The sequence below is a fragment of the Martes martes genome, assembly GCF_963455335.1.
Source record: "Martes martes genome assembly, chromosome: 14".
NCBI classification, from domain to species: Eukaryota; Metazoa; Chordata; class Mammalia; order Carnivora; family Mustelidae; genus Martes; species Martes martes.
Window position 1 is genome coordinate 75011389 of NC_137902.1, and position 13659 is coordinate 75025047.

Below are 13659 nucleotides of genomic sequence, written 5' to 3' on the forward strand. Positions count from 1 at the left end.
TGCAGGGCATAGCATGGCAGTTCTTTATTTTTCTGTTGAGGTGTCGCTGTAACTGAACTAACCTGAGTTAGCTACTTGGCGAGTCACAGGTAGAAACTATGCAGTTGTTATGCAAAGGAAAATTTGCAGCAAATAAGATCATGAGGAATAACTTACAAAACCATAACTCCCTGAGATGGTGGATGGGTTCCTTTTATTTAGAGAGGGAATGAATATTTAGAAAGGGGATCCTTGTCATTGTATGTAGAGCAGGCATAAAGTTGTTTCTTAAGGAAACATGCCAGTACATATATACTATGTACATAGTATTTATACTATAAGTAAATTAGATTCTATGTTATATTAGTGGTGCATGTGCTCTTTGAGCAGAGATTTTAGTATTGTGTTGAGGTAAAAGTGGTGGTCATTCTAGAGATCACTCCATGGTCCTACCTGCACAGGTGAGAGTCAGGGGTTAAGCTCAAACTGGTCTGGATGAGCTAGACCTGGTCCTGGCAGTCGCTGTTGCTTGAGGGGTGATTTCGGTTTCCATTTCCCTGAATTAAGAGAGAAGCTGGAAAGAAGAGGTTAAGAAACAATGTGGGGCAGAGGTCATTGAGTACAAGCAGGTGGGCAGTAGAAGTTAGGTCTTGGGGTCTAGCAGGTGACAAATCCATCCTCTGGTTTTATTCTGCTGCTCATTCTTCAAGGGCACAGGGCAAAGGTCCATCTTCTATAGTTGCTTCCTGCCAGGCATGGGGGTGGTCATTGAAATTGTTAGCAGAGCAGAATTTTCCCTCAGGTTTGATGTGTCTTTGGGTCACCAGGTTAACCCTTTAACCCTAAGCTGCTCCTATCTTTGTGTTACTACTAGCTGTAATTCTTGGCCCCTAGGCATTTGTGTAGAATTTTATCAGTCAGTAATGATGCAAAGTCTAAATGGCAGTCTGGGAGCAGTAGGATTATTAGTGGCCTCAGGAAGGGGAGAAACCATGGAGTATTGGGTAACACTGTTTTAATAGCCTGCAAACCGGGGTGCCTGGGTGGCTCAGTGGGTTAAAGCCTCTGCCTTCAGCTCAGGTCATGATCCCAGGGTCCTGGGATCGAGCCCTGCATCGGGCTCTCTGCTCAGAGGCAAGCCTGCTTCCTCTTCTCTCCCTCTCTGCCTGCCTCTCTGCCTACTTGTGATCTCTGTCTGTCAAATAAATAAATAAAATCTTTAGAAGAAGAAAAAAAAAACAGCCTGGAAACCTCACCAGGGGAATTTTCCTTTTTGGTTGAAAGTATGTAGCCAGGCTGTCTGCTTGAAGATTTTTAATATATCTATTTCCACTTCACTTGAAGTATTAGTCCAGGTACAGAATGAGCTCCTTCTCCTTCTGCCAATAAGTAGTGTAGGGCTAATCATCGTCTAGTGCTATGTTGGCTAAAGAGTTTAGGGACATTAAACTCTTTTTCGAGTTTTCGAGGGCATGTCCTGTGTTTTTAGCTAAGGTTTCTATGACATCAGTTAATTTCCTTGCAGTGACTTTATAACCTATAGAACTTCCCCAAGAGGCATCTACTCCCAACAGCCAGTCCAACACTAGCCAGAATTAGTTCTGAGGCTCTTTTTATCCAACGGGAAGACCGAGTATGGGTTTTTGGTGGAGCTAGCCCCATATTACCATTTTTCTCTTGAGGGAGACTTCACTGTCCTCTTGAAATAATAAACCCAGGGGCACATGGGTGGCCGGTCACTTAAGAGGTGGGCTTTTGATTGCCGCTCAGGTCATGATCTTAGGGTTGTGGGAGCGAGCCTCCTGTTAGACTCATGCTTATCAAGAGTCTGCTTGAGATTCTCTCCCTTTCCTTCTGCCCCTCCTCCTCTTCACTTGTGTGTTCTCTCTCCCTCTAAAATTAAGTAGATAAAATCTTGGGAAAAAAATAATAAACCCCAAGTACTGTACAGTTTCCTTAGAAATTAGGCCTTTTCCTTGAGACTTTATATATCCTGTCTGCCAGGAAATTTAACATGGATAAAGTATTTTGGTCAGAAACCTCATGGGTGGGAGTAGCTATCAAAATACCATCTACATACCATAATACAGTGCTGTTTTTCTAAACTTAATTCTCTTAAATCTCATCCCAGAATTTCCCCAAAGATGATGGGGGAAGTTTTTGAAACTCTGAGGTAAAACAGTCCAGCAGTACTGTTGTGTTTGGTGGGAGAGAGGATCTTCCCACTCAAGCAGATAGTACTTGGAATTCAGGATCTAGTGGGATGCAGAAAAAGGTATCCTTTTGCCCTTACGCAATGTAATCTTCACTATTACTTGGTAAGTTGGTCAGTAGACTAAAGGGATTGGGTATTACAGATTGTATGTTTCAGGTAGCTTCATTAAAAGCTCTGAGGCCTTGAACAAATCTGTATTTCTCACGTCCCAGCTTTTAAATAGGTAAAATTGGGGTGTTACATGAGGATCTACATGATCTAATCAACCCCCATTTTAAGAGCCTGTTAATTACTGGGTGGATCCTTTGTATAGCATCTAGGGCTAGCAGTCTGTTTCAGTTTTACTTTTACAAATGTGTTGTTAATGGCATGCCCCCACCTGCCCTCACACCTGGACTTTCGGGTTGACTTGCCTTATGATATTTTGGGGGGAATTTTCTCTTTTAAATACTAGGATATGTTGTGATAATGACATGAATTCAGTTCCTTGGTACCTAGGAACTTGAATTTCTAATTTGTCCTATTTTGAACCTACTGTGGCCCCCAATTTGTCTAAAGTATCTCATCCTAAAAGAATATGAGACATTCCAGCACATATCAGAAAGAGTGTTTTAAGAGTTTTGATCCTGTTTCACAAGTCAAAGGATCCAGAAACCTTTTTGTGTCTCCTTTTCCTGAGATTCCTTTCATATTACAATTTTTGTTAGAAAGGCTACCCTTCTGGGTGTTGAGGACAGAGAAAATAACTCCAGTATCAAGTAAAAACTCAACCAACTTCCCTCCCACTGCCCAGGTTACTCAGGGCTTCTTGTGGGAGATGGGAATCTAATGGTCCAAGACCAGTTGGGGAGCCTTGTGGCCCTATCATATCTCATCTTCAGTGAGGGATAGCCGAAATGATTCCGCTTTGCCCTTCTTTCTGTTCCGGGAGTGGTTTGGGCAGTCCTGTTTCCAGTGCTCTTCCTGGTTACAATGTGCACATTGATTGGACCCCAACTTTGTTGGTGGTCTCTTGGTCCCATGGAGGGGGCTTGGGGCACTCACTCATGGGTATCATCTTTTCCTCTCCCAGGTTACTTCGTGTAGGCTGAAGAGCTCCCACCGAAAGAGTAACTTGTCTTCTCATCTTCTGGTCTTCTTTTACATCCTCCATCACATCCAGTTGTGGAACACCTTGAAAGCTAGTTCTGGAAGCTGAGCAGGGTTAGTATCAGGACTTATGCCAATTTTGGAGTTTCCTTTGGCTGTCGGGAACAGTTTGAGATATGAAATAGGTTATTAAGGGCCATTCAACTACCCTGAACCTCAGGGTCCCAGTTTGTATTTCGTCTTAGGCGATTTTGTAGCCTTTCCAAAAAGGCTGATGGATTCTCATCTGTCCTTTGTTGAATGTCCCATAATTTGGACCAGGAGATCTACTTACCTCCTTCATAGCTTTTAAAAGAAGCCCTCAATAATGGCCAAAATGTTCTCTGTCATCGTGGGAGTTGGGATCCCCCTCAGGGTCAGTTCTTAGCACTTCCTCCTCATTTGGTCTCTGAGAACTTGATCCTGGCTGAATTTTTTTATCAGCTTCCTGTCTGGCCTCTGCTAACATAGTAAACTTTTCTTCTGCCATTAAGAGGGTGGTGAGCAAAGCTTGCATATCTTCCCAGATGGGCTGTGCGTGGAAAAGATATCCTCTATTAAATGTATAAATCAATCAGGTCAGCCCATAATAACCCTTTAGTGTGTGCCTTACAGTTATACAGGTCTGAGGTCAAAAATGGGACATGCACATTAACAAGACACCCATCTCCATCAGGTACCCATCTCAATGGCAAAATTCCCATCCCTGGCTTAAAATAGGTCCCTAATCTGGTAGTGCCATCTGACAAGGGAGGATAAAAGGATGCAGGAGACATCAGGGAAGGCTTTGGGAGTGTTTGCAAAGGATTAGAGCCTGCTGCTCATGAAGCTGGGATAGCTGAGGCCCAAGTAGCAGAGAAATAAGGCGGAAGCTTATTATAATCTAACGGTTTGGAGGAGGAGATGGAGATGGAGCAAAGATTACCTGACCGACCAGAGTACAGGATGCATTTTTAGGGTTTTCAGTTCTACCTTCCATTTCACAAATCTTAAACTTCCTTTGCAACCCCTCGTTTTGATATAATGCCATAAAGCACTGACCATATGGAATCTCTTCCAATTTGTCTTTCTCTTTTACAAAATAAGCTCAACTGTAGTGTCATAGTAAAATTTAAAGTCCCATTTTCTGGCCACTTCTCTTCATCCTCTAGAGTCTATTATTGTGGCCAGGCTGTGTTAAGGAAGAAAGTCATCTGTTTTGGGATTAAAGGAAGGTAGTCAAATACTTTCCATTTCTGGAGGCTACAGCCCAACGGAGGCTTTCCTTCAGGGTGGAATTGTCCCTCCCATAATCCGGAATTCTTTCTTAGTGTCTCCTGTCAACCTCCCTCAAGGTAACTTACAGTGTTATTGGTGACACAGGTGCCATGCAACGTTACCCACAATAGGTATGAGACTCGTTTGACTTCACACCAAGCCCACAAGGAGAGTGGGTTAATGCTGAGGTAATCCAAGTGGGTCTGAGTAGTTGTGCCTTGAGAAGCAGTGGCCTGGTGCATAGGCTGCCTCTTCCAGCCCCTCAACGTCCACCTAGTCCCGAAGGATTTACTTGGGGAATGGCTCAGGGAGAATCTGGTTTAGATTCATCTTTGGGAAGGGCCTGGTTGAAGCCCCCCAGCCCAGGGTCTTCGCTAACCCTAACCCTAACCAGTTCACCCAATGACAACTCTGTAGACGCTACACTAATTTCCTCTATTTTTAACATTTAAAATTAGTATGGTATGTTTGTCCCAATTAATGAGCCAGTATAGTGCATATGTTTTCATATTTCCTCAGTTTTTCTGTAATGTTCTTTTTTCTATTCCGAGTTCCTTTCTAGGATACTGCATTACATTTAGTAGCTGTTTGCTTAAGCTCCTCATGGCTGTGATCATACTCAATGACTTCCGAAGTAATTTCCTTCTTTTCATTGGATTCTGTGTTCTTGAGACTATTTATCTCTCAGTATGGTAAAAATCCTATATAATGGTATGCTATTGCATACTTCTTCCTGGCTGTGCTCGGTGACATTGTGTTGGTAGTCTGGAATTGGTCATGGCAGGAGTATTTATGCATCTGAAATTGGCAACTAAAACTTGGGGGATTTGGGGTTGTTTTTTATTTTTTTATTTTTTGAGAGGCTGCTCATAAGTATTTGAGTCGATTGGCATTACCTCTATGTGGCCATTCCCTCTCTTTTTAGGAATGAACAGGACATTTTATCTGCTGGTATGAAGAGTATCTGTAGGCAAGGAGCTGGAGAGGAGGCAGGATCATTTATGACTCATCTCTATTCTGTTATTTCTCAGTTTTATCTTCACACGTCTCCATGCTTCTTTAAGAAAAGCAGAAAATGAACAAACCCCAGGTGAGTCGTTTTTTGTTTTTTTAGTTCCTACTTTGTTTTACATTAGATCTTATGAATAAGATATAACCTTAAAAATGTAGATGTAGGGGCACCTGGGTGGCTCAGTGGGTTAAAGCCTCTGCCTTTGGCTCAGGTCATGATCCCAGGGTCCTGGGATCGAGCCCCACATCGGGCTTTCTGCTCGGCGGGGAGCCTGCTTCCCCCTCTCTCTCTGTCTGCCTCTCTGCCTACTCGTGATCTCTGTCAAATTTAAAAAAAAAAAAATCTTGAAAAAAAATGTAGATGTAGAAATAGATAAATGTCAACTTTGGAGGAAATATGGAGTAGCAGGTTAGTAGCAGGGCTAAGGGACTGTGGTGATGACCTTCAAGTACTTAATGTTGAAGATGTCAGTGCTGAGCCATACATTTGTCTCCAATAGCAATAGCAAACATTATTATAGGAAGTGCAATGAAAGTGAGAATAACCCATAATGATTTTTTTTTTAAATTTATTTATTTATTTGGCAGAGAGAGACACAGCGAGAGAGGGAACACAAGCAGGGGGAGTGGGAGGAGAAGCAGGCTTCCTCCTGTGTAGCGAGCCCAACATAGGACTCAATTCCAGGACCCTGGGATCATAACCTGAGCTGAAGGCAGACACTTGACAACTGAGCCTAATGATTCTTCAACCAATAATGATTCTTTTTTTTTTTTTTAATTTTTTCTTTTTTTTATAAATATATAATGTATTATTAGCCCCAGGGGTACAGGTCTGTGAATCACCATGTTTACACACTTAACAGCACTCACCATATCACATACCCTCCCCAATGTCCATAACCCCACCCCCCTCTCCCTGCACCCCTCCCACCAGTCACCCCCTGTTTTGTGACAGTAAGAGTCTCTAATGGTTTGTCTCCCGATCCCATCCTGTTTCATTTATTTTTTTCCTACCCCCTAACCCCCCACGTTGCATCTCCACTTCCTTATATCAGGGAGATCATGTGATAGTTGTCTTTCTCTGGTTGACTTATTTCGCTAAGCATAATACCCTCTAGTTCCATCCACATTGTCGCAAATGGCAAGATTTCATTTCTTTTGATAGTATACCATTGTGTATATATAACACATCTTCTTTATCCATTCATCTCTTGATGGACATCTAGGTTCTTTCCATAGTTTGGCTGTTGTGCACATTGCTGCTATAAACATTCGGGCACACATGCCCCTTCGGATGAAGTCCCAATAGTTCATTTTTGCCCTTGCCTCCCTTGCCTTTGGCGATGTTCCTAGGAAGAAGTTGCTGCAGTTGAGGTCGATGAGGTTGCTGCCTGTGTTCTCCTCAGGATTTTGATGGATTCCTTTCTCACATTGAGGTCCTTCATCCATTTTGAGTCTATTTTCGTGTGTGGTGTGAGGAAATAGTCCGATTTCATTTTTCTGCATGTGGCTGTCCAATTTTCCCAGCACCATTTGTTGAAGAGGCTGTCTTTTTTCCATTGAAACATTCTTGCCTGCTTTGTCAAAGAGTAGTTGACCATAGAGTTGAGGGTCTATTTCTGGGCTCTCTATTCTGTTCCATTAATCTATGTGTCTGTTTTTGTGCCAGAACCATACTGTCTTGATGATGACAGCTTTGTAATAGAGGTTGAAGTCCGGAATTGTGATGCCACCAACTTTGGCTTTCTTTTTCAATATTCCTTCGGCTATCTGAGGTCTTTTCTGGTTCCATATAAATTTTAGGATTATTTGTTCTATTTCTTTGAAAAAAATGGATGGGATTTTGATAGGGATTGCATTAAATGTGTAGATTGCTTTGGGTAGCATAGACATTTTCACAATATTTGTTCTTCCAGTCCATGAGCATGGAACATCTTTCCATTTCTTTGTGTCTTCCTCAATTTCTTTCATGAGTACTTTATAGTTTTCTGAGTATAGATTCTTAGCCTTTTTGGTTAGGTTTATTCCTAGGTATCTTATGGTTTTGGGTGCAGTTGTAAATGGGATTGACTCCTTAATTTTTCTTTCTTCTGTCTTCTTGTTGGTGTAAAAATGCAACTGATTTCTGTGCATTGATTTTATATCCTGACACTTAACTGAATTCCTGTACAAGTTCTAGCAGATTTGGAGTGGAGTCTTTGGGTTTTGCTCATATAGTATCTTATCATCTGCAAAGAGTGATAGTTTGACTTCTTCTTTGCCAATTTGGATGCCTTTAATTTCTTCTTCTTGTCTGATTGCTGAGGCCAGGACTTCTAGTACTATGTTGAATAGTAGTGATGGTAATGGACATCCCTGCTGTGTTCCTGACCTTAGCAGAAAAGCTCTCAGTTTTTCTCCATTGAGAATGATATTTGTGGTGGGTTTTTAATAGATGGCTTTGATAATATTGAGGTATGTGCCCTCTGTCTCTACACTTTGAAGAGTTTTGGTCAGGAAGGGATGCTGTACTTTGTCAAATGCTATTTCAGCATCTACTGAGAGTAGCATATGGTTCTTGTTCTTTCTTTTATTAATGTATTGTATCACATTGATTGATTTGCGGATGTTGAGCTAACCTTGCAGCCCTGGAATAAATCCCACTTGGTCGTGGTGATTAATCCTTTTAATGTACTGTTGGGTCCTATTGGCTAGTATTTTGGTGAGAATTTTTGCATCCATGTTCATCAAGGATATTGGTCTGTAATTCTTTTTTTTTTTTTTAAAGATTTTATTTATTTATTTGACAGACAGAGATCACAAATAGGCAGAGAGGCAGGCAGAGAGAGATGGGGAAACAGGCTCCCTGCATAGCAGAGAGCCTGATGTGGGGCTTGATCCCAGGACCCTGAGATCGTCACCTGAACCAAAGGCAGAGGCTTAACCCACTGAGCCACCCAGGTGCCCCTAATTCTCTTTTTCGATGGAATCCTTGTCTGGTTTTGGGATCAAGGTGATGCTGGCCTCATAAAATGAGTTTGGAAGTTTTCCTTCTATTTCTATTTTTTGGAACAGTTTCAGGAGAATAGGAATTAATTCTTCTTTAAATATTTGTTAGAATTCCCCTGGGAAGCCGTCTGGCCCTGGGCTTTTGTTTGGAGATTTTTGATGACTGTTTCAATCTCCTTACTGGTTATGGGTCTGTTCAGGTTTTCTATTTCTTCCTGGTTCAGTTGTGGTAGTTTATATGTCTCTAGGAATGCATCCATTTCTTCCAGATTGTCAGATTTGTTGGCGTAGAGTTGCTCATAGTATGTTCTTATAATTGTTTGTATTTCTTTGGTGTTGGTTGTGATCTCTCCTCTTTCATTCATGATTTTATTTATTTGAGTCCTTTCTCTTTTCTTTTTGATAAGTCTGGCCAGGGGTTTATCAGTCTTACTAATTCTTTCACAAAGAACCAGCTTCTAGTTTTGTTGATTTGTTCTATTGTTTTTTGGTTTCTGTTTCATTGATTTCTGCTCTGATCTTTATGATTTCTCTTAGGCTGGGTTTAGGCTTTCTTTGTTGTTCTTTCTCCAGCTCCTTTAGGTGTAGGGTTAGGTTGTGTATTTGAGAACTTTCTTGTTTTGTGGAGAAAGGCTTGTATCACTATATATTTTCCTCTCAGGACTGCCTTTGCTGTGTCCCACAGATTTTGAACCATTGTGTTTTCATTATCATTTGTTTCCATGAATTTTTTCAATTATTCTTTAATTTACTGGTTGACCCATTCATTCTTTAGAAGGATACTGTTTAGTCTCCATGTATTTGGGTTCTTTCCACATTTCCTCTTGTGATTGAGTTCTAGCTTCAGAGATTGTGGTCTGAAAATATGCAGGGAATGATCCCAATCTTTTGATAACGGTTGAGACCTAATTTATGACCAGGATGTGATCTATTCTGGAGAATGTTCCATGTGCACTAGAGAAGAATGTGTATTCTGTTGCTTTGGGATGGAGTGTTCTGAATATATCTGTGATGTCCTTCTGTTCCAGTGTGTCATTTAAGGCCTTTATTTCCTTGTTGATCTTTTGCTTGGATGATCTGTCCATTTCAGTGAGGGGAGTGTTAAAGTCCCCTACTATTATTGTATTATTGTCGATGTGTTTCTTTGATTTTATTATTGATTGGTTTCTATAGTTGGCTGCTCCCACGTTAGGGGCATAGATATTTAAAATTGTTAGATCTTCTTGTTGGACAGACCCTTTGAGTATGATATAGTGTCCTTCCTCATCTCTTATTATAGTCTTTGGCTTAAAATCTAGTTGGTCTGATATAAGGATTGCCACCCCAGCTTTCTTCTGATGTCCATTAGCATGGTACATTGTTTTCCACCCCCTCACTCTAAATCCGGAGGTGTCTTTGAGTTTCTTGTACGCAGCATATTAATGGGTTTTGTTTTTTTATCCATTCTGATACCGTGTGTCTTTTGATTGGGCCATTTAGCCCATTTACATTCAGGGTAACTATTGAGAGATATGAATTTAGTGTCATTGTATTGCCTGTAAGGTGACTGTTACTGTATATTGTCTCTGTTCCTTTCTGGTCTACTACTTTTAGGGTGTCTCTTTGCTTAGAGGACCCCTTCAGTATTTCCTGTAGAGCTGATTTGGTGTTTGCAAATTCTTTCAGTTTTTGTTTGTCCTGGAGGCTTTTTATCTCTCCTTCTATTTTCAATGATAGCCTAGCTGGATATAGTATTCTTGGCTGCATGTTTTTCTCGTTTAGTGCTCTGAATATATCATGCCAGTGCTTTCTGGCCTGCCAGGTCTCTGTGGATAAGTCCACTGCCAATCTAATGTTTTTACCCTTGAATGTTACAGACTTCTTTTCCCGGGCTGCTTTCAGGATTTTCTCTTTGTCGCTAAGACTTGTTAATTTTACTATTAGATGACGGGGTGTGGAGCTATTATTACTGATTTTGAGGGGGATTCTCTGCACCTCCTGGATTTTGATGCTTGTTCCCTTTGCCATGTTAGGGAAATTCTCTCCAGTAATTCTCTCCAATAGACCTTCTGCTCCCCTCTCTCTTTCTTCTTCTTCTGGAATCCCAATTATTCTAATGTTTTGTCTTATGGTATCACTGATCTCTTGAATTCTCTCCTCGTGGTCCAGTAGTTGTCTGTCTTTTGCTCAGCTTCTTATTCTCTGTCATTTGGTCTTCTATGTCACTAATTCTTTCTTCTGCCTCATTTATCCTAGCAGTAAGAGCCTCCATTTTTTATTGCACCTCATTAATAGCTTTGGTCTTGTATGTCACTAATTCTTTCTTCTGCCTCATTTATCCTAGCAGTAAGAGCCTCCATTTTTGATTGCACCTCATTAATAGCTTTTTTTATTTCAACTTGGTTAGATTTTAGTTCTTTTATTTCTCCAGAAAGGGCTTCTATTTCTCCCGACATAGTTTCTCTAATATCTTCCATGCCTTTTTCGAGCCCAGCCAGAACCTTGAGAATCGTCATTCTGAACTCTAGATCTGACATATACCCATGTCTGTGTTGATTAGGTCTGTAGTCTTCGGTACTGCCTCTTGTTTTTTTTTTTTGTGGTGAGTTTTTCCATCTTGTCATTTTGTCCAGATAAGAATATATGAAGGAGCAGGGGCACCTGGGTGGCTCAGTGGGTTGAGGCCTCTGCCTTCGGCTCGGGTCATGGTCCCAGGGTCCTGGGGTCAAGCCCCACATTGGGCTCTCTGCTCCGCCGGGAGCCTGCTTCCTCCTCTTTCTCTCTGCCTGTGTCTCTGCCTACTTGTGATTTCTCTCAAATAAATAAATAAATAAATAAATCTAAAAAAATAAAGAATATATGAGGGAGCAAAAAAAATACTAAAAGGGTGGTAAAGACCCCAGGAAAATGTGCTTTAACCAAATCAGAAGAGACCCCAAATCATGTCGGGGAGAAAGGGGGTGAAAAGAAGTTCAGGAAAAAAAATTAAGAAAGAAAACAAATAAAAAAGTAAAAAAAAAAAAAAAAAAAAAGACTGGTGACTAGAACAGGGTCACCCACTTAATTTTGGGAGTATTTTGGTCTCTTAGAAGAAACTACCTCCCAAAATTTTAAAAAAGGAAAAACGTATGTAAAGGTAAACACAATGAAGGGATGGAATATGACTATAAAGATGAAAAAAAGTTTGTTTTTGTTTTTGTTTTTTAATTTCTAAAAAGGGGGCACCTGGGTGGCTCAGTGGGTTAAAGCCTCTGCCTTTGGTTCAGGTCATGATCTCAGAGTCCTGGAATCGAGCCCCACGTCGGGCTCTCTGCTCTGCGGAGAGCCTGCTTCCTCCTCTCTCTCCCTGCCTGCCTCTCTGCCTACTTGTTATCTCTGTTGGTTGAATAAATAAATAAAATCTTAAAAATAAATAAATAAAATAAATTTCTAAAAAAGGGAGTTTATAAGGTAAGTTGGTTGGGAGAATAAAGAAAAAGAAGGTGGAGAGAGTTTGCTCGGGCTGGAGACTAGAACAAGCCCGGTGCTAGATTTAGGGTGCATTGTGATCTATTAGAAGTACCCCAAATTTTTTAGAAGAAAAAACCCTATGTGTATACAAAAATTAAAGTTAGATACAATGAAGGATAAAATATGATTATAATAATGAAGGCTCAAAAAAGTTATTTTTTTTATGAAAGGTATTTTTAAGATAAACTAGTTAAAAAACGTTAAAAGAAGAAAGGGTTAAAGTTAAAAAAGTTAGCAGAAAAAAAAATTTAAAAAAATTAATTAACTTTGCAAGACTAAAGAATCATGGGGAGAAAGCCATGAATTCCATGCTTTGCTTTCTCCTCCTCTGGAATTCTGCTCGTCTCCTTGGTAAGTGAACTTGGTCTTGGCTGGATTTCTTGTTGATCTTCTGGGGGAGGGGCCTGCTGTAGTGATTCTCAAGTGTCTTTGCCCTAGGCAGAATTGCACTGCCCTTACCAGGGGCCAAGCTAAGTCATCTGCTCGGGTTCACTTTTGGGAGCTTTTGTTCCCTGAATGCTTTCCATAGAGTTCCAGAGGATGGGAATGAAAATGGCTGCCTCCCAGTCTCCCGCCCAGAGGAGCCGAGAGCTCGGGGCCCCACTCCTCAGTGCACCCTCGGAGAAAAGCTCTCAATCACTCCCGTCTCCCTGGCCTCCGGCGGCACTCCGAGCTCACCCAGCCTGTGATCAAGTGTCTCTGTCTCTGGCACACAACTCCGCCTGGAGTCTCCGAACCCCGCAGATCCCTGAGCTCTTCTAGCGGGTGTCTCCCCGGATCTTGTGGGGACCCCACTCACAGAGCAGTGGCCTGTGCCATGGATTACAGCTCAAGGTGACCCTGAGCTGAGAGCTCACTCCTCGGCTCTGTCTCTGTAGCCGGATTCCCCGCTCTAATACCTGCGAGCTCTGCGACACTCAGACACCCCCGATCCTTCTGTGACCCCGTGAGACCTGAGGCCACGCTGTCCCCGTGTGGGCTTCACCCCGGTTTAGCCTCTGGAGCGATGTCCCTCCGTGGAGCAGACTTTTAAAAGTCCTGATTTAGTGCTCCGTTGCTCTGTCTCTTGCCGGGAGCCGGCCCCTCCCCCCATGGTCTATCTTTCCATCACTTTGGATTCACTTCTCCATCCATCCTATCTTTCAGAAAGTGGTCGATTATCTGTTTCTAGAATTGTTGCTCTTCTTCTCTTTGATCTCCTGTTGGATTTGTAGGTGTTCGGACTGGTTTGATAAGCTGTCTAGCTGATCTCCTGCTACCTGATGTTGTCTCAGCCTGCTACTCTCCACCATCTTGACTCCTCCCCTCCCAATAATGATTCTTAATGAGAAAGAAAGATTTTCCTGAAATTGTGGGGTGGCGTGTTCTACAGATGTCACTTAGGTTTAGTTCAGAGATGGTGTTGTTTAGGACTTCTATATTCTTTCCAGTTATCTTCTTCTATTGATTACTGAGAGAAATATTGAAGTGTCCTACTGTATTAATTTTTTAAAAAGATTTTATTTATTTATTTGACAGAGATCACAGGTAGGCAAAGAGGCAGGCAGAGAGTGCGGGGGAAGCAGGCTCCCTGCTAAGCAGAGAGCCTGATA

At 41.7% G+C, this 13659-nt stretch overlaps 1 protein-coding gene across 1 annotated transcript in view; it reads left to right on the plus strand.

Moving 5' to 3' along the window:
- Positions 1 to 13659, plus strand: part of LOC308354880 (uncharacterized protein) — a 30282-nt gene that overhangs the window by 849 nt on the left and 15774 nt on the right. Inside the window, exons 2-3 of the mRNA XM_080822688.1 lie at positions 3267 to 3397; positions 5611 to 5669. Of these exons, the coding sequence (XP_080678814.1) occupies positions 5655 to 5669 (15 nt within the window). The 5' untranslated portion in view covers positions 3267 to 3397; positions 5611 to 5654. The remainder of the gene's footprint in view (positions 1 to 3266; positions 3398 to 5610; positions 5670 to 13659) is intronic.